Consider the following 22,963-nt stretch of genomic DNA (forward strand, 5'->3'; position numbering starts at 1 on the left):
ATTCTCTGCTCGTCCCCTGCCCGCCAAGGCAGGCTGTGTCTGATGCAGCTGCAAGCACAGGCGGGGCAGGCCACAGGGAGGAGGCACCACATGCAGCAGGTCCTCTGTGAGGCCCTGGGGTTCCTCTGGGCTCTTCCAAGGGCCTCCCTCATCTCAGCCCACCACGTTTGGGGGCAGAGGCGGGACTGAAGTCCCAGCTTAGAGGGGGTACAGCTCCCAGCGGCCCTGCACCAACAGCCCCCCAGACATCCTCACCTTTGAGGAGGGCAACGGCCACTGCAGCGAGCAGTGACTGTCACCAGAGCCTTTTCCAGGGAGACTGGCCGAGCAGCTTCCAGCCCCACATCAAAGAGACCCCACCCTGCCTTTCACCTTCCAGAGAAGTGGACACTGGGGGCTGGGCCAGGCCAGAGCCAAGTCACAGCGTCCCAGAGTTCCCGCACGAAGCAGCGTCAGGCAGAAAAAGGCAAGCGTCCCACTCCACACCCAGGCGGTCTGACGTGCCCCGGGGCGGCCAGAGGACACTAGCCGCCCCCCAAGAGCAAGGCTGGGGCCAGGAGGGGAGGGGTGGCAAATGGGATGCAGGAAGCAGCGAGGCCAGCGGGCCCATGCTCCACACCTGACCACACCACGCATCTGGCGTCCACCAGGAGGAGGCGCTTTTCAGGGCAGCAGCTCTGCCAGTGGGGCCCTCGCCACCTGCCTCCTCACCTGCCAGGGCTCTTGGGGCGAAAGCTGCAGCTCTGTCCTCACAGGCATGAACTTTTCTCTTGAGTTCCTGTTGAAAATCACCCATCACGTGGCATCTCTGTGCTACTGGGCACCGCGGCCTCGTGTGGGTGTAACTGGGGGGTGAGGTGGCACCCGGTCCCCACACCTGGAAGCTGACATCGTGGAGGCAACTGAGGCAGGGCCCGAGGCCTGGGGCCCTCTATGCTAAAGACAGATAAGAGATGTGTCCGCTGGGACTGGAATTCAGGGTCACCCCCTAGCTGGGCCCACTGTGCGGTGATCAGACGCCCTCAGTGTCCTCCAGCCCTGCAGGGGTCCACCCAGCCCCTCCTCCCGAGCCCTGTCCCGAGGGCCCTCCCTCGGGAGCGTCTCCAGCGGCCTCAGATACACCATCCTCTAATGCTTAAAAATAATTAAATTTAAAAGCTCCCTTTGTACAAAAACAGGCCAGCTAAAATCCATGAATAAATTATGTGTGTTCTGTTCACATCCAAGTACGTCTTCAAGCTCAATGAATTTATATCTTAAACAAACCCACAAAGCTTCAAGTCCACCTGGCCCCACTGCTCCTTTTAAAATCTAAAAGCTAAGAAAACGAGGGGGATTTTCCTTCGCCTGGGGCCTATCTTTGCCAGGGCCCACAGGTTGCTCTGAAAAAGCGGAGGGCGCGGCTGAGCCCTGGACATTTCAGAGCAGGGGCAGAGCTGCGCACTTTGTCCCAGCCGGGGTGTCCCCACCCTCTCTGGGCACCCTGAGGCGGGACAGCCGGGCTCCGTCCTGCTGAGCCAGGGTGTCCCTGCCCTCTCTGGGCACCAGGGCACCCTGAGGCGGGACGGCCGGGCTCCGTCCTGCTGAGCCGGGGCTTCTCTTGGGTAGGGTTTCCCTACAAAGCAGCAGGGGCTGCCCTCGTCTTCACACGGAGGGGGCAGGGCAGGGTTCCTGGCCTCCTCCTCTCATCAAGGATTTGCCTCATGCAGGAAAACAGGGGAAGGGCAGCGGGGGTGAGAGGATGAAGCCCTGGGAAGGGGCTGGATGGATGGGGCTGGAGCCAAAGGGGTGGCTGGCATGGCCGGAGTATCTCGGCGAGAAGCATGATGCCTGCCGGTCCCTCCTGTCTCACGCTGCGGCCGCACGGGTGGCAGCAAGGACAGATTGGTCCACCGGCTCCTGGGGACACGGCCATTCTTGCAAGTACAAAGCACTGTCTGGCACGATGCTTTCTGTTCTACATGAGTCTTCTCCTTAAATAATTTTTATAAAGATTTGGAAGATACCAAAGAAAGTAAAAGAAAAAGAAACAATTGCCCACAACTCCGTGGCCCCAACACTGGCCATGTGGCCCCTACACAGGATGTGCATCTGTCCTCCCGCCTGGGGTCAGGGCCCTCGGACGCCCCCTGCTGCTCCCACCTGGTAATCGGTGGGTCCACATGAAAGAGGTGGGATCAATTCACAGGGTGTGTGCAGGTCAACCACCCCACAGGACAATGCAACCACAGAAACAAGGAACTCAATTACAAAACGGGCAAAGGACCTGTGCAGACATTTCTCCAAAGCCGACACACAAGTGGCCACAGGTGCAAGAGGCTCAACACCACCAACCACCGGGAGAGGCAAACTAGACCTACACTGGGCACCGCCTCACCCCAAGAGGACGGCCAGGAACAGAAAGTACGGAGTGTCAGCAAGGACGCAGAGACATTGTAACTCCTGTGTGCTGCAGGTGGGAGCGCAGAGGTTCTGTTGTGCAAGATGAAATTCTGGAGATTGGCTGTGCAGCATGAATATACTTTACTGAACTACACACTTAGAAATGGTTAAAATGGTGAATTTTATGTTATGAGTATTTTAACACAATTAAAAAACAGGCCGGGCGCGGTGGCTCAAGCCTGTAATCCCAGCACTTTGGGAGGCCGAGGCGGGAGGATCACGAGGTCAGGAGATCAAGACCATCCTGGTTAACATAGTGAAACCCTGTCTCTACTAAAAATAAAAAAAATTAGCTGGGTGTGGTGGTGGGTGCCTGTAGTCCCAGGTACTCGGGACGGTGAGGCAGGAGAATGGCGTGAACCCAGGAGGCGGAGCTTGCAGTGAGCCAGTCTGGGTGACAGAGCAAGACTCCATCTCAAAAAAAAAAAAAAAAAACCGGCCAGGCGCAGTGACTCACTTCTATAACCCCAGCACTTTGGGAGGCCAAGGCGGGCAGATCACCTGAGGTCAGGAGTTCGAGACCAGCCTGGCCAACCTGGTAAAACCCCAACCCGTCTCTACTAAAAATACAAAAATTAGCCGGGCATGGTGGCAAGCGCCTGTAATCCCAGCTACTCGGGAAGCTGAGGCAGGAGCACTCCTTGAACCCAGGAGGTGGAGGTCACAGTGAACCGAGATTGCACCACTGCACTCCAGCCTGGGCAACAAGAGCGAGACTCCAGCTCAAAAAAACAAACAAGAACTACAGTGGGCCACAGCTCTCTGACCTCTTTATTAAAGCACATCTATATGATGACTTGGCAGTTTTAAAACATGATATTTAAAACGTGTGTTCAATAATCTGCTTAGATCATAATGTCAAGAAAACTGAGGTCCTACAAATTCCACAGGGAGAGTTAAATTAATACGGATAAATTATTTGTTTGGAAAAAAGTCTGAAAATAAGTAAACCAAATGTTAAAATCAAAAACCCGCAACCAGGATCCATGGCCTCCCAGATCGTGGGGTCCCCCCTGGGCTGGCTCTCTCCCAGACGCCCTGGCTGCCGCTCCCAGGGTGCCCACGCCAGGTGCCATGAGCAAAACCACACATGCGGCGCAGGAGGGGCACGCAGCTGTGGGAGGACGAGGGCTTCATTCCTACCTGTGCACGGGGTGTCCTTGGAGAAGCACTGGTGTTTCTTCAAAACCAGCCCAGGGTGGGCTCTGACCCCAGCAACTGGGGCAGACTTTACGGGCCTTAAGCTCCTGGAAGGAGCAGCTGAGGGTGAGGGGGCTGGGTGGCATCCCCTCAGTGGTGAGATGGCCAGCAGCATCCTACAGGGACACAGGGCACGGGCCCTGACAGTGCTGAGCCCATGCCCCTTGGACAGCAGGGCCCTCTGAACAGGTGCCCCCTGACCACTATAAAACCATGGGTGCATGGGCCCCTTCTGCGGGAGGGCTGGGTGCAGCTGACCACAAGGACTGCAGACCAGCCAGGCCATGGGAACCCCTTGCCAAGGTGCAGCCCCCAGGGCCTCCGCGTGAGTGCAATCGAATCCCCTGGGAATCCAAGCTGCCGTCCTAACCCCCAGGAGCTCAGAACACATCCTTATTTACATATAGCACACTGCAGATGTCATCAGTTAAGTGAGTGAGGTCATTACAGCAGGCTTAGATCCAAAACAACTGCTGTCCTCATAACAGAGGGTAACGTGGACATGGCCGCACGGGGAAGAAGGGCCTGGGTGAAGAAGAGACGGCTCCACCAGCCAAGGGGACAGGCCTGGCCCGGGCTCCTCACGGCCTCCGGGAACCAGCCCTGCTGAAACCCAGCTCTCGGACGCTGGTCTCCAGACAGAGAATAAAGCTTTTTGTTTGGATTTTTTTTAATGGGATCTCGCAGTGTTGCCCAGGCTACATTCAAACTCCTGCACTCAAGTGGTCCTCCCACCGCAGCCTCCGGAGTAGCTGGGATCACCACACAAGCTGAGAGAGAATCAGTTCCGCTGCGTGAGCTGCCATCTGTGGTATGTTGCTACAGCAGCCCCAGCGCTGTGACCTGAGTGTTTACATCCCACCAAATTCACATGCTGAAATCCTCACCCACAGGCGATGGTGTCAGGAGGCCTTTGAGAGGTGGTAAGGTTGTGGCCTTCCGGAATGGGATTAATAGTGCTTTTCAAAGGGACCCCAGAGTGTTTGTTCATCCCCTTCATCATGTGAAGACTCTGAGAAGGCTCCAGCTGTGAACCAGTCCTTACCAGGCGCCAAATCTGCTGGTACCTTGCTTGGACTCCCCGCCTTCAGCATCTTGAGCAATCAGGGTCCTTGTTTACAGGCCGCCCCTCGTGGTGCCTCGTCACAGAGGCTGAAGCAAATGAACGCAGACCCCGACGGACCAGAGACGCCCCTGCCTCCTGGAAGTCTCTGTCCCCAACCCCGACCCTCAAGTCTTCCCAGCTCTGAGCATCCTCATGCCCACACCGTTACCGCCACATTTCTACCCATGCAGCCCCCAGAAACAGAGACCTCTGGGTCCTTCCTCATCAGCATCTGCCATCGCCCGGCGGAACTCTGCCCAGGGACCTCGCGAACAGGGAAATGAGTTCTAAAACCAGAGCTGACCCTGGCTAAGGAAAAAACTCTACTGCAGTAAGCTCCACCATTCTAAAAAGAAACAACGAGGCCGGGTGCGGTGGCTCATGCCTGTAATCCCAGCACTTTGGGAGGCCGAGGTGGGCAGATCATGAGGTCAGGAGATTGAGACCATCCTGGCTAACACAGTGAAACCCGGTCTCTACTAAAAATACAAAAAATTAGCCGGGCACGGTGGTGGGCACCTGTAGTCCCAGCTACTCAGGAGGCTGAGGTAGGAGAATGGCGTGAACCCGGGGGGTGGAGCTTGCAGTGAGCCGAGATCGCGCCACTGGACTCCAGCCTGGATGACAGAGCGAGACTCCGTCTCAAAAAAAAAAAAAAAAAGAAAAGAAAATAAACGATGAGCCTGGAACAGAATTGGCACCATTGTTACTGTTATTATTAGCTGATGACAGAGAGGGATTCTAACCTCGTGTCACTAGTATTTTCTAAAAAAAACTAATAGTATAGAAGACCAGAATGAAATTAAAAACGATATGCTCTCAGAAAACAAAACAAAACAAAAGTGACAGGCTCTCCAGGGAGTACAAGCGAGAGCAATTTAGCTTTTCTGACATTCTGCCCTATGGGTCAAATTTTCTGTAGTCAACATGTGTTGCTTTTACAACCAGAAACACTGATTTGTGTGTTTTTGAGATGGGGTCTTGCTATGTTGCGTTGAGCCCCAGCTGGAGTGAGTAAAGAGACACCGCCGCCTGGGAGGGGCCTCCAGGCAGCTGAGCTGTGCACACGTGACCTGGGCTTGGTCGGGCTCCGAGGCTCCCACAGCCTGACCTAGAAAGGAGAGGTGACATTCCACACAGGGCGACGGTGTCTACGGGAAGACTCTGCTGGGCTCCTCCTGGAGCCCGGGCTCTGGGACCTCCGAAAGCCACTCTGGGCATGGGATGGAGCGGCTGAGTCACGTGGCAATCACTTGCCACGGCCGTCTTCACTCAAGGACTTGAGGACGTTCAGCAAATGTCCAGGGAGCCCTGCTGGGTCCCAGGCACCATTTTCAGCCCTAAGGATGCAACCAGGGCCAAAGCTGAGGGATCTGGTTCCCAGGAAGCCCACGATAGAACGGGGCCGCCTCCGAGCTGAGACTGCAGGGGAGGAACAGGGAGGCAGAGGGAGGGGCGTGCAGACCCCACGGGGCGTGCTGTCCCGGCAGAGGGGAGGGAGGGGTGAGGAAGACAAGGGCCAGACGGGTAGAGCTGTGCCTCTTCTCAGGTGTGCTGGGTGTTATCCAGATGAGGGAGGCGGAGTCTGGGCCAGGTAGGTGAGGACACAGCTGACTGGCCTCCCTAAAGTTACACGAGTGGGAAACTGTAAAACCAAAACCCCAACTCGGACAGCGTCCGAGCCCGAGGCCCCCACCCCACACAGCAGAGAAAGCCGCTATTCAAGATGGGCTCTGCCGCCATCAAAACAAAGGCCGCCTTCACTGAGTGTCCAGGCGGCCAGCACGTGCCAGGCACCAGCAGCCTGTCCCTCACGCCCGTCCCAGCGTTCCCAGCCTCGAAGCCAGGCCTCCCTGGGTGCAGGCAGTGACCCACCTGGTTCCCGATGGCCTTGATGCTGCCCCGGTGCCCGGACAGGCCAGATGCTGGTCCTCCTCAGGGGCCTCCGGGGACTCCTTTCCAGAGTTGGGCATTTTCTGTTGGTGGGTACCCGGTTAGGGGAGCAGGAAGGTTTTAAATCCCCCACACCAAAAGGCCATTTCAGAGCAAAACCACCTGTTATTCATTTACTCTCTTCACGTCTTTCTGCTGGCATCGCACACATATTACTCGGGTATCCTGCTATACTCCGCTCGGTAATCACATCCAGGTGATGGGATACGACCCAATTAATGCAAAAATAAGGGCATCATTAAAAACCCTTGGGAGCGAAGGTTTTAGGAGAGGCACACAAGCCCCAGGGTTCGCCTGGCACCTCAGGACGCCATCCACAGGTGCTGGTACAGCTCTCTGCGTGGTGGGGCTGCACTCCCAGCTGTTGCCACAGTGAGCCGTGGCACCTCACAACCCAAAGGTAAGTAAAATAAACAAGAATGGGGAATGGGCGCAACGGCTCACACCTATAATCCCAGCACTTTCGGAGGCCAAGGTGGGTGGATCCCTCGAGGTCAGGAGTTCGAGACCAGCCTGGCCAACATGGTGACACCCAGTCTCTACTAAAAACACAAACATTAGCCGGGTGTGGTGGTGGGTGCCTGTAATCCCAACTACTCAGGAGGCTGAGGTGGGAGAATCAATTGAACCTGGGAGGCAGTGGTTACAGTGAGCTGAGATCATGCCACTGCACTCCAGCCTGGGTGACAGAGCAAGATTCTGTCTCAAATAAATAAATAAATAAATAAATAAATAAATAAAAGAATGGGGAAATACACTAAAATCAAATGCAAACAGAAACAAATAAACCCAACTGACCATCATACTGACAGCATAACCCCACGAAAGACAAGAAATGAATAAATGAATCCAAGTTAACTTCTGGAAACTGCTTTCCAAGGGCATGGGCATGGCAGGAGGCATTCTGAGGACAAAAGAGCGCTGAGAAGCCCTGGCCCGGCTGGGTCTGCTGCCCTGGTGACGATGCCGCGGCTCTGAAGCTGTGTCATCCGCATTCGAAGGCAGAGCACACGAGTGAACAGGCCCACGCTGTGCAGATGGAGACCCCACTCAGAAGTGGAGGAGAGAAGGAGCCTGCAGCACTGGGAGCTGCCGCAGGAACTGCACATTGAATCCCCATGCAGCCCCTGGCCCGCTGCCCACCGGGCACAGCCTCACGGTCCCCAGGAGCAGCAGGCAGGTTAGTTTCTGAAGTCCACCCTCCTCTGAAGGAAGCCGAGTTCCGTGGAGAAACGGCCAGGTCTAGGCTGGAGCAGAAAGGGCCGAGGGGACGCCAGAGCCTGCTGCCCGGATGCGAGCAACACACAAAACCTGATGGAAAAGCAGGTAGCGTGGGGGGAGCCGCTCACCAAGGCCTCCGCCAGCCAAACGTGGGAGGACCAGAGCCTCAAGATGAGTAATGACAGAAATGGATGATTCCAGGCCAGGTGCGGAGGCTCACACCTGTAATCCCAGCACTCAGGGAGGCTGAGGCAGGAGGATCACTTGAGGCTAGGAGTTCAAGATCAGCCTGGGCAAAATGGAGAAACCCTGTCTTTATCAAAATACAAAAGTTAGCCAGGCGTGGTGGCGGGAGCCTGTAGTCCCAGCTACTTGGGAGGCTGAGGTGGGAGAATCACTTAAACCTGGGAGGCGGAGGTTGCAGTGGGCCAAGATTGCGCCACTGCACTCCAGCCTGGGTGACGGAGCAAGACTCCGTCTCAATTTGAAAAAAAAAAAAAGGATGATAATAAACCCAGTTTTCAGAAAATCCTTGAGTTCACATTAGGATCAAGATTCCTTTCAACAGGGAGGGGAGAAGACACAGCTCTCACTACTGGGATGATACCAACCCAGACAGGAGAAGGGAACGAGAGAAAGAGAGAAGTGCCTCTTTGCACCAACACAGTAAGACTGGGGCCTCCCAAACCCACCCATGAGTGCAGACCTGCCTGTGAGAGGGGAGCCGGGCCAGGGCCCCCCATGTCCTCAGCCCCTCCAGCACAGGCACCGCACGGGCTCTGAGAACAGGGCCCCCCATGTCCTCAGTGCCCCCAACGTGGCGCCGCACGGGCTCTGAGAACAGGGCCCCCCACATCCTCAGTCCCCCCAGCGTGGAGCCGCACGGGCTCTGAGCAGGCATCTTCAGAGGACGAGAGTTGTGAAAAACACAACCAACAAATGTGAGGTTTGGCAAAAGGCACCGTGCGCAGCAACCAGTCTGGGTTCTGGCCCCAGCCCCGCCGGGAGTAAAGTCAAGCCCAGTATCTGGTGGGCCGTGGACCCAGGTGAGGAGTAACACGGTCAACAGGCCGGAGGCGCATTCTGAAGATCCGATAACACAGGGCACAAAGCTGCTGGCTCAGGGCCAGCTCCTGCTCTGGGACCTTCTGTGTGCTACCAGCTTCACGCCCACGCCAGGTAGGGCGGATGGTACAACGTGTCTCGGAAAAGTTGCTGAAGTTTCAGAGAGCCGTACAGTCTACATCCTTGTCTTCCCTTTAAATAAATACCCACTCAGCTGCATCTCTACTCCTCACCCAGCTGACAGAGGAATCGCCCCCTACCCACAGAGCCATAGGGAGGGCAGGGACACGGCACCCTGTCGGTCATGTTGGGGTGCAAGCAGCCTGCCTGGCTTCTGTGCCTGACCTGCATCATTTTTTTTTTTTTAAGAGGGTCTCACTCTGTCACCCAGGCTGGAGTGAAGTGGCACAATCTCAGCTCACTGCAGCCTTGAACTCCTAGGCTCAGGCGATCCTCCCATCTCAGCCTCCCCAAGGAGCTGGAACGACAGGTGTGCACCACCACACCAGGCTAATTTTTACATTTTTTTGTAGAGATGGGGTTTTGCCATGTTGCCCAGGCTGGTCTCAAAAACTCCTGAGCTCAGGTGATCCACCCGGCTAAGCCTCCCAAAGTGCTGGGATGACAGGCATGAGCCACTGCACCCGGCTGACCCCACATCTGACCTCCACTTGCTGACAAGGTGCTGCCACACAGACCCGATGCTGGGCAGGCTGGGTGGCTGGCGATGAGAGCTGGTGGGCGTGGAACGCCCCGCTCACCCCCATCCACAGTCCAGGTGGAGACTAGGGCAGGGTGAGCGCACAGGACCACAGGCGGGTGGGCCGGACGCAGGGACGCCCATCTGTGAGCCGGCCGGCCGCGCATGTGTTCTGCCATATGGTGAAGCGGCAGGAACTGGCTGAGGCCAGGGAGGTCTGGGGATGCCTGGGGGTCCCAGAGACCAGGCAGAGGAGCCGCGAGTGCAAGCTATGCCCATAATCTGAAGGGGACGGCACCTGCCTTCTTCACACTCGCCCTCATGAGCGTGGGGGGAGTTTTCCACTGCACTTTAGAGGACCTGTAGAACCGAGTGAAGCGACATTTCCTAACAGCCAATATGTGATTTTTGTTGTTGTTGTTGTTTGAGACTGAGTTTCAATCTCTTGCCCAGGCTGGAGTGCAGTGGTGCAATCTTGGCTCACCGCAACTTCCGCCTCCCAGGTCCAAGTGATTCTCCTGCCTCAGCCTCCCGAGTAGCTGGGATTACAGGCACCCGCCATCACGCCCAGCTAATTTTTGTATTTTTAGTAGAGACAGGGTTTCATCATGTTGGCCAGGCTAGTCTCAAACTCCTGATCTCAAGTGATCTGCCCGCCTCGGTCTCCCAAAGTGCTGGGATTACCGGCGTGAGCCACGGCGCCCGGCCAACATACGATTTTTAAAACGCACGCATGCGTAACAAACCTATTTGAGTGCAAAAGAGACCAGTGGATTTTTAATGGAACTGCGGGAAAGTGACACCAATACAGTTTCAGATTCCACGTTTCAACTGACATGTAAGAAATGACCACGTGCCGAGTTTTAGAAAAATATCAAAGAAGAATACCCATGTTTACCAGAGGAAAAGCTTTTAAAACGCCCCAAGCCACCTCACACACTGGAACTCACCCCAAGCCTCCTGACACACTGGAATTCACCCCAAGCCTCCTGACACACTGGAATTCACCCCAAGCCTCCTGACACACTGGAATTCACCCCAAGCCTCCTCACACACTGGAATTCACCCCAAGCCTCCTCACACACTGGATTTCTTCGCATTCTTAACCCAACACCACAGCAGCCTGAACGCAGAGGCAGGTGTGATGGCTCAACTGTCTTCTGCTCAACCAGATGCAAAAATGTTGCCACTCTCTTGCTGAATATTTTGTTTGGGAAAATAGTTACTTTTCATTAAAATGCCATGATATATGTTAACAGCCAATGAGTTATTTTAGAATTAATCTAATTAATCATACATTAATTAGAGTTAATGAGGAATAAATATTCCTCGTTCTAAATTTTCAGTACAGTTCACACTGGCAGCTACAGCCCAGGTACCCAAAAGCTCTCTGAGGACCACAATAATTTTCATGAACCTGGGGGGGTCCTGAGACCATTGGCTGAGCCCGGAGCTGGAATCAGAGACTGGCGAGGAGGGAACAGAGGCTGCAGGGAGGGACAGGCAGTGAGTAATTCCGTCCGGACACAGACGCAGCCACCTCCCCTCGAACCAACCCCCCCTCCCATAAAATCCCTGTACCTTCAGGGCCTCAGAGCATGCTCCACCCAGTGAACCAAACACTCTGGGGCCAGCAACAGGGGAAATGCTAAAGATACATGTTTGAAAATTTGGACCAAGGTATTTAAAACTCACTGTACGGCCGCCCTAAATGTAACTTCCTGTTCAGACCTATTAGGACATGAGGAGAGGGAGGACGGGGGCACCCGAGGTGTGGACACCTGTCCTTCACCTGCTGCCCAAGGTGGCTTGCTCCCTCAGGCCGCCCCTCCACCCTCTCCCTCGCACCCTCACTGCCACCCTCTCCACCCCCTCCACCCTCTTGCACCCTCACTGCCACTCTCTCCACCCTCTCCCTCACACCCTCACACTGCCCCTCCACTCTCTCCCTTGCACCCTCACACCACCCCTCCACCCTCTCCCTCATGCCCTTGGCCACCCCTCCACCCTCTCCCTGCTACCACATCCTGAATGCCCCTGTGAAGGAGGACAGGTGTCCTCAAAGCCACCCCCGGACGCTCAGGCAAAAAAACAAATGGAACCAGGTCTCCCTGACATCTCATCTCCAGGGTAGAGTTGGGCGGGGGGACCAACTCTCGGAAGCCGACCGTGTACGCCCTTGCCCAACTCCACCTTCAGTGAACCCCCCCACTTTGGCAGCCTGAAATCAGCCATGGTGGGAGCATTTACACCAGGGAAATTGACTGAGTGACAAATCCCACCGTCGTTCCTTCCTCACAGAGCATTTACAGCACAGCACTGCCCATGTCACAAAACCCGTCGCTAGGAATGCGGACGTGATCTTACACTCACAGAATGAAATTACAGTCTCCATGCAAACTCAATTCTCTCTGCTGGCCAAGATAAATAAATAAATAAAAACTACCAGACTTCACTCCATCTACGGCAGCCGGGCAGCTGGCAACTTGAAAGAGGTGATTTACCAAGTCCATCTTGAACAGCCGCTCCAGCAGCCTCCAGCTCCTGCACATATGATCGTGCCACGGAGCCTCCCTCTTGCCAAATACACAGCCCTGGAGCATGGAAAAGGCGCACACAACAGGCGGGACAAAGCGGGCGATGCTGCCAAGGGCTGCAAAGAACCCGTCTGACGCGTCCAGCACCCCCGACCACGTCCGCCCTCGGATGGTCGTGTGGAAAGACACTTAGGCGCCTTCTTGGCACGACTATGTGGTGTCCTGTTTGGAGTCGATCGGAACCACGGCAGCCCGGATCAAGCCTGCTTTAATATGAACAAATTATGCAATGCAAGAGAACTGAACACATTTCCAAAAAAAGAGGACTGCCCACCCAGCAGGGGACAAATGGGCAAGAGGGGCCAGCGATGGTGCCGCTCTCTGCCCATTTCTGCCCTTGTCACCTCTCATCAAACCAAGTGAAGAAGTGAGTACAGCACGGAGGGCAGCGGGGAGGGGATGTTGGGGGGCGGGGCGGCAGTGGTGGGGTGTGAGGGGCGTACCTGAGCTTGGTGCCAGGCGATGCAGGGACCTGCCGAGTCCCACACGAGCCCCATGCAGAGCCTGGGCTGCCGACCCCGCAGCACTGCCGACTCAGCTGGGAGAAGAGTATGGGGGGGCAGCCCCCCCACAGCCCCGACATCACCACGCCACCAAGTCCGGGCACAGTGTGGTGCCTTCTCCCCTCCCTGCCTTGACCCAGCACCACCTTGGCACGACCCTGGAGATCTGACTGCAGCACCAATCATCTCCCAGGGCCCACACTCCACACCGGGGTCTGCAGCCGCGGGACGTCCTGGCCACACAGGCCCCTTCTGGGGGTCCATGCCCACAGCCCAGACTCACCCGAGACCCACCGCTGGGCCTGGGATCTGCTCCTCCCGGCCTCTCCTGAGGATCCACACCCACAGCCCAGACTCACCCGAGACCCACCTCAGGACCTGGGACCTGCTTCCCCCTGCTCCCTGCAGCCTGCCCTCTCCTGCCAGAGACACGTCAGCACCTACCCCCCACCCGCCCAGAGTCTGGCCTCATCGCTGCCCCAACAGCCAGCCTGCAGGGGCCCCAGTGCCCAAAGTTGGAACAATCTGAGCAATAAAATAAGCAACACGGTATCCAATTCTAACCCAAGTATGAAATTGACCCCTGCGAGTCCACATGGACAGAAAGGAATAATTGAATAACCAATGGGAGAACAGACGTACAAGTCCTGTGCAAAACTTGACAGCATGTATGTAGCTCCTCACCTCTTGGCGAGGGGCACGTATGCCTTACTCCGCAGAGACAGGACGGCACGGGGGAAGAGGCACGGGCAGGCCTGAGCCGACAAACACACCGTGGCCAGGTGACACGTGAGGCCAACACAGACAGGCTGCGTGGAGGGTGCAGACCCAGACCTAGTGATATAAGGAGGCTTCACCTCCTTCCAAAACCCAAGGCCCCAGTCCTCATGAGAAAAACATGAGGCAAACCCCAACGAAGGGCTGTCCCACAAAACACCTCCTTAAAACTACCAAGGTCGTTGAAAACAAGGCAAGTCTGAGAGACCCGCCACAGTGAGAGGGACCTAAGGAGACGTGACGGCCAAGTGCCACGTGGGGCCCTGGACGGGATCCCGGGACCGAAAGGGGGCAGGAGGGGCGACTGAGGCAAGCGGAATGAAGCCTTAGCTGGAAAGGTGCCGAGACTGGCTGGTGAAGTATAACTCATGCATCACGCTGACCAGGAGGGAGCAGGGAATGCCTGTGCTCTACTCCTGTCCTGATTTTTCTATAAATCCAAAACTGTTCCAAAAACGGGTCTTCCCACCACCCCACTGAATGAGGGGCTGACAGAACCAAACTACCTGGGTCAAGCATTTGAAAATTGCCCCCAGGTCGCACGGGGGGCAGCATCAAGGAAAAACAAACAGAAGGGTCTTTGCCCTCCTTAAAACCCTGCACCGCACCCCTCCGGCCCCTCAGGATGCAGAGCGGTGGGACATGCTGGTCCACACCTGCTACGTCCACGTGCACAGCCACATCCACACGTACTGCCCCTACCTAAAGACCTTCTCCAGCTCTGGTTTTCCTGCATACTTTAGCCTTCAGAAAACATCATCGCGATGGTTTCCAGGTGGACACAGCAGCGCGAACCCATCACTGACTGACCCTCCCTCTCAAGACCAAAGGAAGAAAAACTCCAACAAACCCGTAACAGCAAAGAGAAGGACGGGCCGGGTAGTGATGCCCTGGGACCTGGAAGGCAGAGGGCCCCGTGGCCACCAGGAGACGGCACTGGGCCGAACCCCAAAGAAGGGCCCCGAGTCAGAGGCTCCAGGTAGCAGGAAAGTGGGGCACCCACGGTGAAGGGTCCCAGTGACTGAGGAGTTGACCCCCAGACCCCCTTCCTCACCAAAGGCAGCCAGAGAATGAGAGGGCTTGCGGGGGCAGCAGACTCCTTACTAGGGGTGAGACTCCTGGCCCTCCCAGGCAGGACACTCCCCAGGGACTTCCGCCACCACCGGCTCTGTGGTACCCCACGAGTCAACGTGGGCAGACAAATGAGGGTCACCAGCAGCCCAGGACAAACACAAAAAGGGACGCTCGGTGAAAACAGCTGAGTACGAGGCCAAAGAAAACACCGAAAGGAGACGTTATCACCAGCCACTGCCAGCACACATCCTCCCACTGTGTGCCGCCATCAGCAGCAGCCGTGGGGCCAGAGTTGTGGCTTAGTTACTGACTAATCCCATGACAGCCTTGGGAGCCAAGCCTTTTACCATCATGCCCACTTACGAGGGTCTGGGCCACGGTGGACAGTCTTGTGGCCAAGGTCATGTGGCTGGTGGGTAGCAGAACTGGGGCCTGATCACACAGCTTCAGGCCCCGGGTCACACGGCAAATAGCATGGGCTTAAGCCCCGCCCTTGGGGTTTGAGTCCCAGCTCAAACTGTGTGATTTTGGGAAATTTCTTGACCTGTCTGTGCCTCAGTGCTGTTCTTTCCCCAGAACAAAGAAAACAATGGTGCCCACAGGGAACTGAGAAGATTAAATGAGTTCACACATGGGAAGCCTTGCAGCCACGAATGTGCTGGATGCTGCTCAAACACCATATGATACCACGGTGCCTCTCAGCCAGGATGAATAACCCCAGAGAAAGAGTACGATATGTCTTTGACACAAGGGCAGGGCACTCTGCCTTAAAAAGGCACCCTCAGGCCAGGAGCAGTGGCTCACACCTGTAATCCCAGCACTTTGGGAGCCCGGGGCAGGCGGATCACAAGGTCAGGAGATTGAGACCATCCTGGCTAACACGGTGAAACCCCGTCTCTACTAAAACTACAAAAAATTAGCCGGGCGTGGTGGCGGGTGCCTGTAGTCCCACCTACTCAGGAGGCTGAGGCAGGAGAATGGCCTGAACCCGGGAGGCGGAGCTTGCAGTGAGCCGAGATCGCGCCACTACACTCCAGCCTGGGCGACAGAGCAAGACTCCGTCTCAAAAAAAAAAAAAAGGCACCTTCAGAGAAAAAAGAATGAAAGACAAGAATGGGAACAAGGCAACAAACTTAACAGATGGTTTGGACAGAAAAACCTGAAGATGTCTCCTAGCATATAAAATAAACAAGGAAATGGAAAATAGAGAAGAAAATTAAAGGACCAGCCTGGGAGGACCAACAAATAATCAGTGTTAACTCTAAAAAATAGTCAGAGACGGGGAGGCGGCCATGTGATAAATAACTGGGTGTAAAGCTCCTCACATCCAAATGTCTCAAGGTTCTACAGCACGCGTTCCCAGCACAAAAGACAAGTTCCCACAACAAGGAACATTATCATGAAACCTGAGAACCCTGAAGACAAAAGATTCTACAAGACTTTCAGGAGAAAAACACACAAAATCAAAATGGCACCTGACTTCTCGGTCACACAAGAAGTCAGAAGACAGCGGAGCAATCCCTTAGAAATGCAAAGGGAAAATTCTTTCCAATACAGAATTTCATACCTAGCTAAACTATCCTTAGGTGTGTGGCTGGAGGAAAAGCATTTTTCCAACTAGATCCCCCAAACTGGCCTGCCATGCCGTCTTTCTCAGACAGCCGCTGGAGGGGTCTTAACCAGACATTAAGCCAAGAAAGAGGAAGACAGGGAGCCAGAGATCAAGACTGTGGGCAGAGGAGAGAGGAGGGGGCTGTTCCCAGCTCGGGGCACAGGGAAGCCCCACAGCATGTTGTGTGGGGGGCGGGTGCACCAGGAGGGAGGTGACGCAGGCATTGGTGGGAGCTGCCCCTCCTCTGGGGAAGAGGAAACTAGAGTAAATTTGAGACAAGACATCTAGGAAACTGATTTAAACAATCATGATGTATTAACTCCAAGGAAACCCAAAAGTTGTGCCAACATGTGCAATCATGGTAGCTCAGGTATATTCACGTCACCTGCAATTAGGTAAACACTCAATGATTAAAAACAATAAACAGTGACATAACTCCATCAGGAGGATGGAACAAGGAAGGAAGAGATGAGCTGATGTGTCCCAGAGAAAGTAGGGAAGTAACATCCTAAATGGAAAAATCTAGAAATAGCAGCAGAAATGTGTCATTTGGAAATCTGGAAATAAATGTCAAGAAGAAACTGCTGTGATCCCCTCCAGGGAGTGGAGCTGGGGCAGCAGGGAGGACCAGGGACACCTGTTCTCTCTTTGTGAGTCCCACAGAACTATCAACACCTTACAATAGAAAACATGGAAAACTTGGCCGGGCGCGGTGGCTCATGCCTGTAATCCCAGCACTTTGGGAGGCCGAGGCAGGAGGATCACGAGGTCAGGCGATCAAGACCATTCTGGCTAACACGGTGAAACCCCGTCTCTACTAAAAATACAAAAAATTAGCCAGGCGTGGTGGCGGGTGCCTGTAGTTCCAGCTACTTGGGAGGCTGAGGCAGGAGAATGGCGTGAACCCAGGAGGTGGAGGTTGCAGTGAGCCGAGATTGCACCACTGCACTCCAGCCTGGGTGACAGAGCGAGACTCCGTCTCAAAAAAAAAAAAAAAAATAGAAAATATGAAAAACTCAAAATAAAATTTTAAATATAATGTACAATGCAAACTTTACACACAACCATTTAGCAAGGGCAACAACACAATTTCCTGACCAGGACAAGACACCAGGCCTGGCCTGTCTACACCTGATACAGCCTCACAGGATTCTTTCAACAATCGAGGTTCACTGAGGAACAAACAGAGGAAGCCATCTGGGCCTACGATGGGGTTGAGCCACCAGTGCACCCTCAGTCCCCACGGCCCCTCCAGATGCAGGGCGGCTCCGTCTTGCAGTCAGTCGAATCTTTTCAAACTTCCCACAGAAGAGACATTAAAAAAGAAAACTTCAGAAAGACCAGACACACTCAAACCCCCATTTAAAGACAACATCAAGTCAGGGCCCCTTCCACCCACCAGAGCGCGTGTAAACTCTCCTGTGCGCCCCATACGTGGGCGTGGACGAAACGAAGCCCCCAGGCCCTCGCACCCATCAGACGTCCTCACGGCACCGCCGGAACAAGCGGCAGCAGGGATCTGTTCGTGTCAACTTGGTGTCTCGCCTCTCCTGACTCTGATCCTCTCTCAGGGGGAACAACAGGCCTGCGGGCCCACCAAGGCTGCCCCGCGACGGCGGAATCGCTGGTTCTGCCTGGAGGCTTCACAGAGAAGCAGCCAGTCCCGAGTGTGGTGAGTGCCCTCCTTCACGTGTTCAGGAGAATCCTAGAAATGAGCCACCAGGCCCCGATGCATAGAGGGCACTCTGCCACAGCGTCTCCTGTATGAGTGACAACTGCCATCACTTTATGACCAAAAACAAGCTGAACACTGGACGACTGACTGGTTCAGGTGGCTTCTTTTGAATAAAGCTTTTCTTTTTTTTTTTTTTTTTTGAGATGGAGTCTCGCTCTGTTGCCCAGGCTGGAGTACAGTGGCACAATCTCGACTCACTGCGATCTCTGCCTCCTGGATTCAAGCGATTCTCCTGCCTCAGCCTCCCGAATGGCTGGGATTACAGGCGCATGCCACCACACCCAGCTAATTTTTGTATTTTTAGTAGAGACGGGGTTTCTCCACGTTGGCCAGGCTGGTCTTGAACTCCTGACCTCAGGTGATCCCCCATCTCGGCTTCCCAAAGTGCTCAGATTACAGGCATGAGCCACTGCGCCTGGCCTGAACAAAGCTTTTTCTGCCCTTTGCATAAAATGACAAACATTTCTGAAGGCCCAGCATCGTGCCAACCCCAGGGGCTGGGAGATGGGGACGCCTCAGGGTGCCTGTCCAGCCTGTGTTGTGAAGGTTGGTGGGAGCAGTGGCCGCATGTTCCACTCCCCCTGCCATGTGAGGGAGGCGGGGAGATGGCCAGGGAGTGAGTGGGCGCCAGGAGACCAGACCTGCCAAGCCCACACTCGAGCACCACGACCAGCACAGCAGGTTTTTCAGATGTCATCACGCTTTCCCACAGGCTTCCCCTTGATGGCACTGGGCACCCCCTCAGCCCCGGCCCCAAACAGCCCATTCAGGGGCCTGGCCCTGCAACAGCTCCCTGCCCGCCTCCTGGGAAAAGCTCCACGCCAGCACAGGAAAGGATGGCTACCCCACATTTTGGGATCCTCAGCAGAGGTTGGTGCCTGACCCCATGGATGGTCCCCCCACCCCCCAACGGTTCAACCTCCACATGCCCGGCTGAGTCCTCGGTGATCAGAAACGTCTGGCTGATGAGACGCAGCCCCCGATGCTACACACACAAGAGCAGGTCACAAGCACGGGAACTTCTGAGGATGCTCAGTGGGCCTCTCCACTGGGGCCATTGACAGCCCTGGCAGGTCCCCACCAGACCCCGCGGAAGGTCTGGGGTACCCAGTGTAGATGGGCTGGACTCTCAGGCACCCTGTGGACACTCTGAGCTGACGGATCTGATTAACTGGGAGCCTCGGAAACATCGCAGCAGAGCCTGGAGACCAGAGGTGAGTCTGGCAGGTGGGACCAAGCTCGGAGTTGGGCAGAGGAACACACAACTCCTTACATAACCACCAGTGGCTCTGAAGTCTAGGAAGACGGTCGGAGAAGGGCCCCCACTGATGGCTGATGCAGCTGGGACAGGAACGTGGAAGATGTGTGCCGATCTGGCCGAGACATAGACACAGGTACCACAGCCAGCCCCGGCAGCATCAATACGAAAACAGCTTACGGGGGGCAGCCCGTGGCCCCTCCAATCTGTCCCCATCCCAGCTCTGACTCACCCACCGAGGGCCATCAGACCAAAAGCCAGTAACCGCTCGAATCCTGACCCTGGCCACAGCGCTCCCACCCCAGCAGCGTATTCACACCGTGAGGGATCGTGCCAGCTGTGCATGGCCAGCGTGGGCTCACACGAAAGCAGAGGCCAAGCCGTCCCAGGCACCGAGGAAACTATGACACAGCACGTTTCTCCTCGCAGACAGGCGCACGTGTGAAAACCACCCCAGCTCCGTCTCTCTCCCACTCACCCCATCAACACAGAATCTTCATCACTCAAGGACCCCTGCGGCCCAAGCTGGCTGTGCGGAGCGGCCCCGCGTCTGCTGAGGTCCCTTCGCGCCTGGGGGAGGGGCACGCTGCCAGCCTCCCCAGCAGCCAGCACCCCCCGAGGGGGAAAGCCGCCTCCCCCAGCAGCCCAGTCCCCCTCTTCAGCAGCCCAGTCTCCCCAGGCCCACGGCTCCCCACAAGCCTGACTGGGGAGGCTGGTTGTTGTTTTGTTTTTTTTTTTTTTAAAAATACCTTGCAAAATGGTCGTCAGAAAAGCACCCACATTCCCACATCCCTACCAAACAGCATGCAGCCCCCAGACCCCTCCGAGTCTACCTCCAACCATTTCAGAATAGAAAACAGGACGCCGCAGCCCCACTCCTCGCCACCATCCGAGGACCCCGATGGAGTGAGCTGTGCACATTAACCCTGGCCGTGCCACCCAGACTCCAACCCAACACTGTCAATGCAAAACGGGGGCTCAGGCGGGAGGGCAGGCTCGAGATGGAAAGACCGCAGGCATAAAACAGGTGCCGGCTGTTACTGCCACCAGCCCTGGCACCTGGGGTCTCCAGACTTCACCCCTGTGGTCTCATCAATCTGCCCACCTGCAGCAATGCAGAATGGAGAGGAAGCGGCCATCCGTCCTGGCCCCGACAGACTCACAGACCCACAACCAAAAAGCATCGGCCACAGTGAAACTCCCAACAGCCAGCGACTCCCTGGGACCAGGCGGGCAGATGAGCCCAAGATGATTTCCCCGAGCCCCCCGGCCCCCAGCCCTCCGCAGCCGCCGCCACACATCCACCAGGCCTGGGCCACACACCATCCGTCCTCGGGGTGAGCATGTCCCTCCAGCAGCCCCTGCCTCGCTCGGAAGGTCCCTCCACAGCCTTATTTTTCTAAAAATCTGTCACCCGCAAAACAACAGCCTCTCACTGCGTTTCCCCTGACATCGCCAGGAGCTGCTGCAGCCGCACGCCTTCCCCGGGCCGTGGCACCAGCCGTGTTGCTGCCCGGAGCATCTGTGCAGTGCACAGGCGGCGGCAACGCTGGGACTCAGACCCAAAATGCTGACTCGGGCACCGTCCTCCGCACGCACAGGGCCTGCAGCACGGCTGGCCCGGCCCCGGGGGCGCGGAAAATCCACGGGGGAGATGCCCCCGACTCACCGGCTTTCTTCTCCTGCCTCCTCGGCGCAGATTCTTTATGCTCTGTGCACGGCGGGCGTGCAGGGAGGCATCTTCCTCCCCGTTGACGAGCTGATGCTGCGTCGGCTCGCCTCCGGCCCCGACAATAGGCAGGGAGGCTCGAGCGCGAGGAGCAGATATTTAATGGAAGGCCGGCTGTCCTGTCCCCCGCCCCTCACATCCCTGCCTCCTCATGTCTCCAGGCCCGGGTGGTACCCAGCTCCCCCGGGAAGCTGTAGCCAGCAGCTGAGGCACAAACTAAAACACGGCATGGATGTGGAGGAGCTGACGCTGACGTCACAGGAAAACAAGCATCTCTGCATCAGCACAGTCCAGAGAGCGGGCGGGCAGCAGCCAGACCCAGGCAGGGCTCGGACTCAGTGGACCTTGAAAATGCAACATCAGAACAGAACCCAGCTGAGCCCAGGGTCCTGCAGGTTGGCCTGCCAGGCTGGGAGTGGGGGACAGCACAGCTGTGGCCGTGGCAAGTGACCTCTGACCTGCGTCCAGAGGCTGTGAATGGGCTCGACACCAATGGCCATGGGCCCCGAGCACTGTCCCGCGGCCCAGGAACGGAGGGGGAGGAGAGGAGGCATGGGGGCCTAGCAATGTGGTTGTGTCCACCCCACAAACCCCACCAGCGTGTGTGGGGACAGTGGGCACTGGGGGGCAGGAACAGGAAAGGCCAAGCTTCCCCAGGCTTAAAACTGTCCTGCTGGCCTGGAAACGCACACCCCCAGCCTAAGGCAGGAGACACCCCCATTCCCGAGGCCAGACCTCATGTGCTGTGCTGTGCCTGGCTGTGGCCAGCCCGGGCTCCTAGGCAGACCCAGAGCCGCCACCGTTGCTGGGTGGCCTGACTCTCCAACCCCCACCCTGGTACCCTGACAAACCCTGGTACCTGGTCATCACTGGCAAGTGAGACCTGGCATTTTCCTCCAGTCACAAAAAAACATGGGGGGCGGTGGGGTGCTCAGCTGGGAATTCTGCTTCCCCAAACCCACTCGGCACTCGTGCTGAGCCTACATGGGCCGCTTCACACTGGGGGTGCAGAGGGACAGAGGGGAGTGTCCTGCAGACTTCTGGCTCTGACCAGTCACACCACACACTCCCTGCATTCATACGTGCTGTGCCCTCGATGCTCCAGCACCTGCGGCCCTGCTGACCCTGGAGGGACGGCCCCGAGAGGCCAACCGATTCCTAGAGACAGCAAAGGACTTGTCCCACAGTGAACCTTTCAAATGCAAACCCACCAACCCAGAACTCTCACCTGGGTCCACCTCCTACATGGGCCCCCAATCGCCCCAGGGGCCTCCCCAGGTCACAGGAACAGCCCCTGCACCCCAGAGCCTGCTGAAGTTACTCCACCTGGCTGACCCAATGCCTGCTCCCTGCACCTTTCCCATGGAAACCACAGTAAAGGCCCCCACCCACACATCCCCCTGCCTCCAACCCACCCGGCGCTTGCCTGCACGGCCCCGCAAGGCATGAGGAGGTCTCTCGGGAGCTGAGTAATAAACGACCTTCTCGACGGCATCATCTCCTGATCGCTGGCCTCCCATACCTGCCTGAACGGTAATAAAACCTCCATTTAAATCATCAAGCTCATAAACCTGTGTTTATCTGCATTCACGGAGTGGACTCCGGGCCAAAGCCCCAGGTTCAAATTCCAGCTCTGTCAGCAGCTCACCACGAGGCACGGCCACTTCTCCAAAGAGCCAAGCTTCGCTTGTCAGGCGGCTGACCAGCTGCGTGAGGGGCATTCCGTAAAATGGGAAACACATAAACCTAACACGTGCGTTTCACTCGAGTCCCCAAATCTACGGGGAACGAGGGCTGGCAACCTACACCGCCTAGTGCTCCAAATCAGCAAGCTAGGATTTCCATGCTTTTAATTGGCTGAATAAAATGAAGAGGATAATATTTGGAAACACCGGAAGAGTCCGTAAAATTCAGATTTCAGCATGCATAAAGTTTCACTGGGACACGGCCACGCACCTCCCTGGGTGCCGCTCACGCCTGCTCAGAACCCCA

General features: G+C 56.2%; 1 protein-coding gene across 11 annotated transcripts in view; it reads right to left on the reverse strand.

Moving 5' to 3' along the window:
- Positions 1-22,963, reverse strand: part of PRKCZ (protein kinase C zeta) — a 133,521-nt gene that overhangs the window by 88,499 nt on the left and 22,059 nt on the right. The window contains exon 1 of one of the 11 annotated variants that reach the window (XM_055260772.2): positions 20,912-21,173. The exons of 3 other annotated variants lie outside the window; for them this stretch is intronic. Coding sequence is in view for 3 of the 8 variants with exons in the window: in XM_055260771.1 (XP_055116746.1) it covers positions 20,566-20,587 (22 nt within the window). In the remaining 5 variants the exon portion in view is untranslated. Of the gene's footprint in view, positions 1-12,190; positions 12,210-19,474; positions 19,494-19,720; positions 19,740-20,075; positions 20,095-20,565; positions 20,772-20,911; positions 21,174-22,963 lie in introns of those variants that run through there. 7 more of the 11 variants (XM_055260771.1, XM_055260777.1, XM_055260770.2 and 4 more) reach the window with 7 other exon arrangements.

Source organism: Symphalangus syndactylus, chromosome 22 (genome assembly GCF_028878055.3).
Source record: "Symphalangus syndactylus isolate Jambi chromosome 22, NHGRI_mSymSyn1-v2.1_pri, whole genome shotgun sequence".
Lineage (NCBI taxonomy): Eukaryota > Metazoa > Chordata > Mammalia > Primates > Hylobatidae > Symphalangus > Symphalangus syndactylus.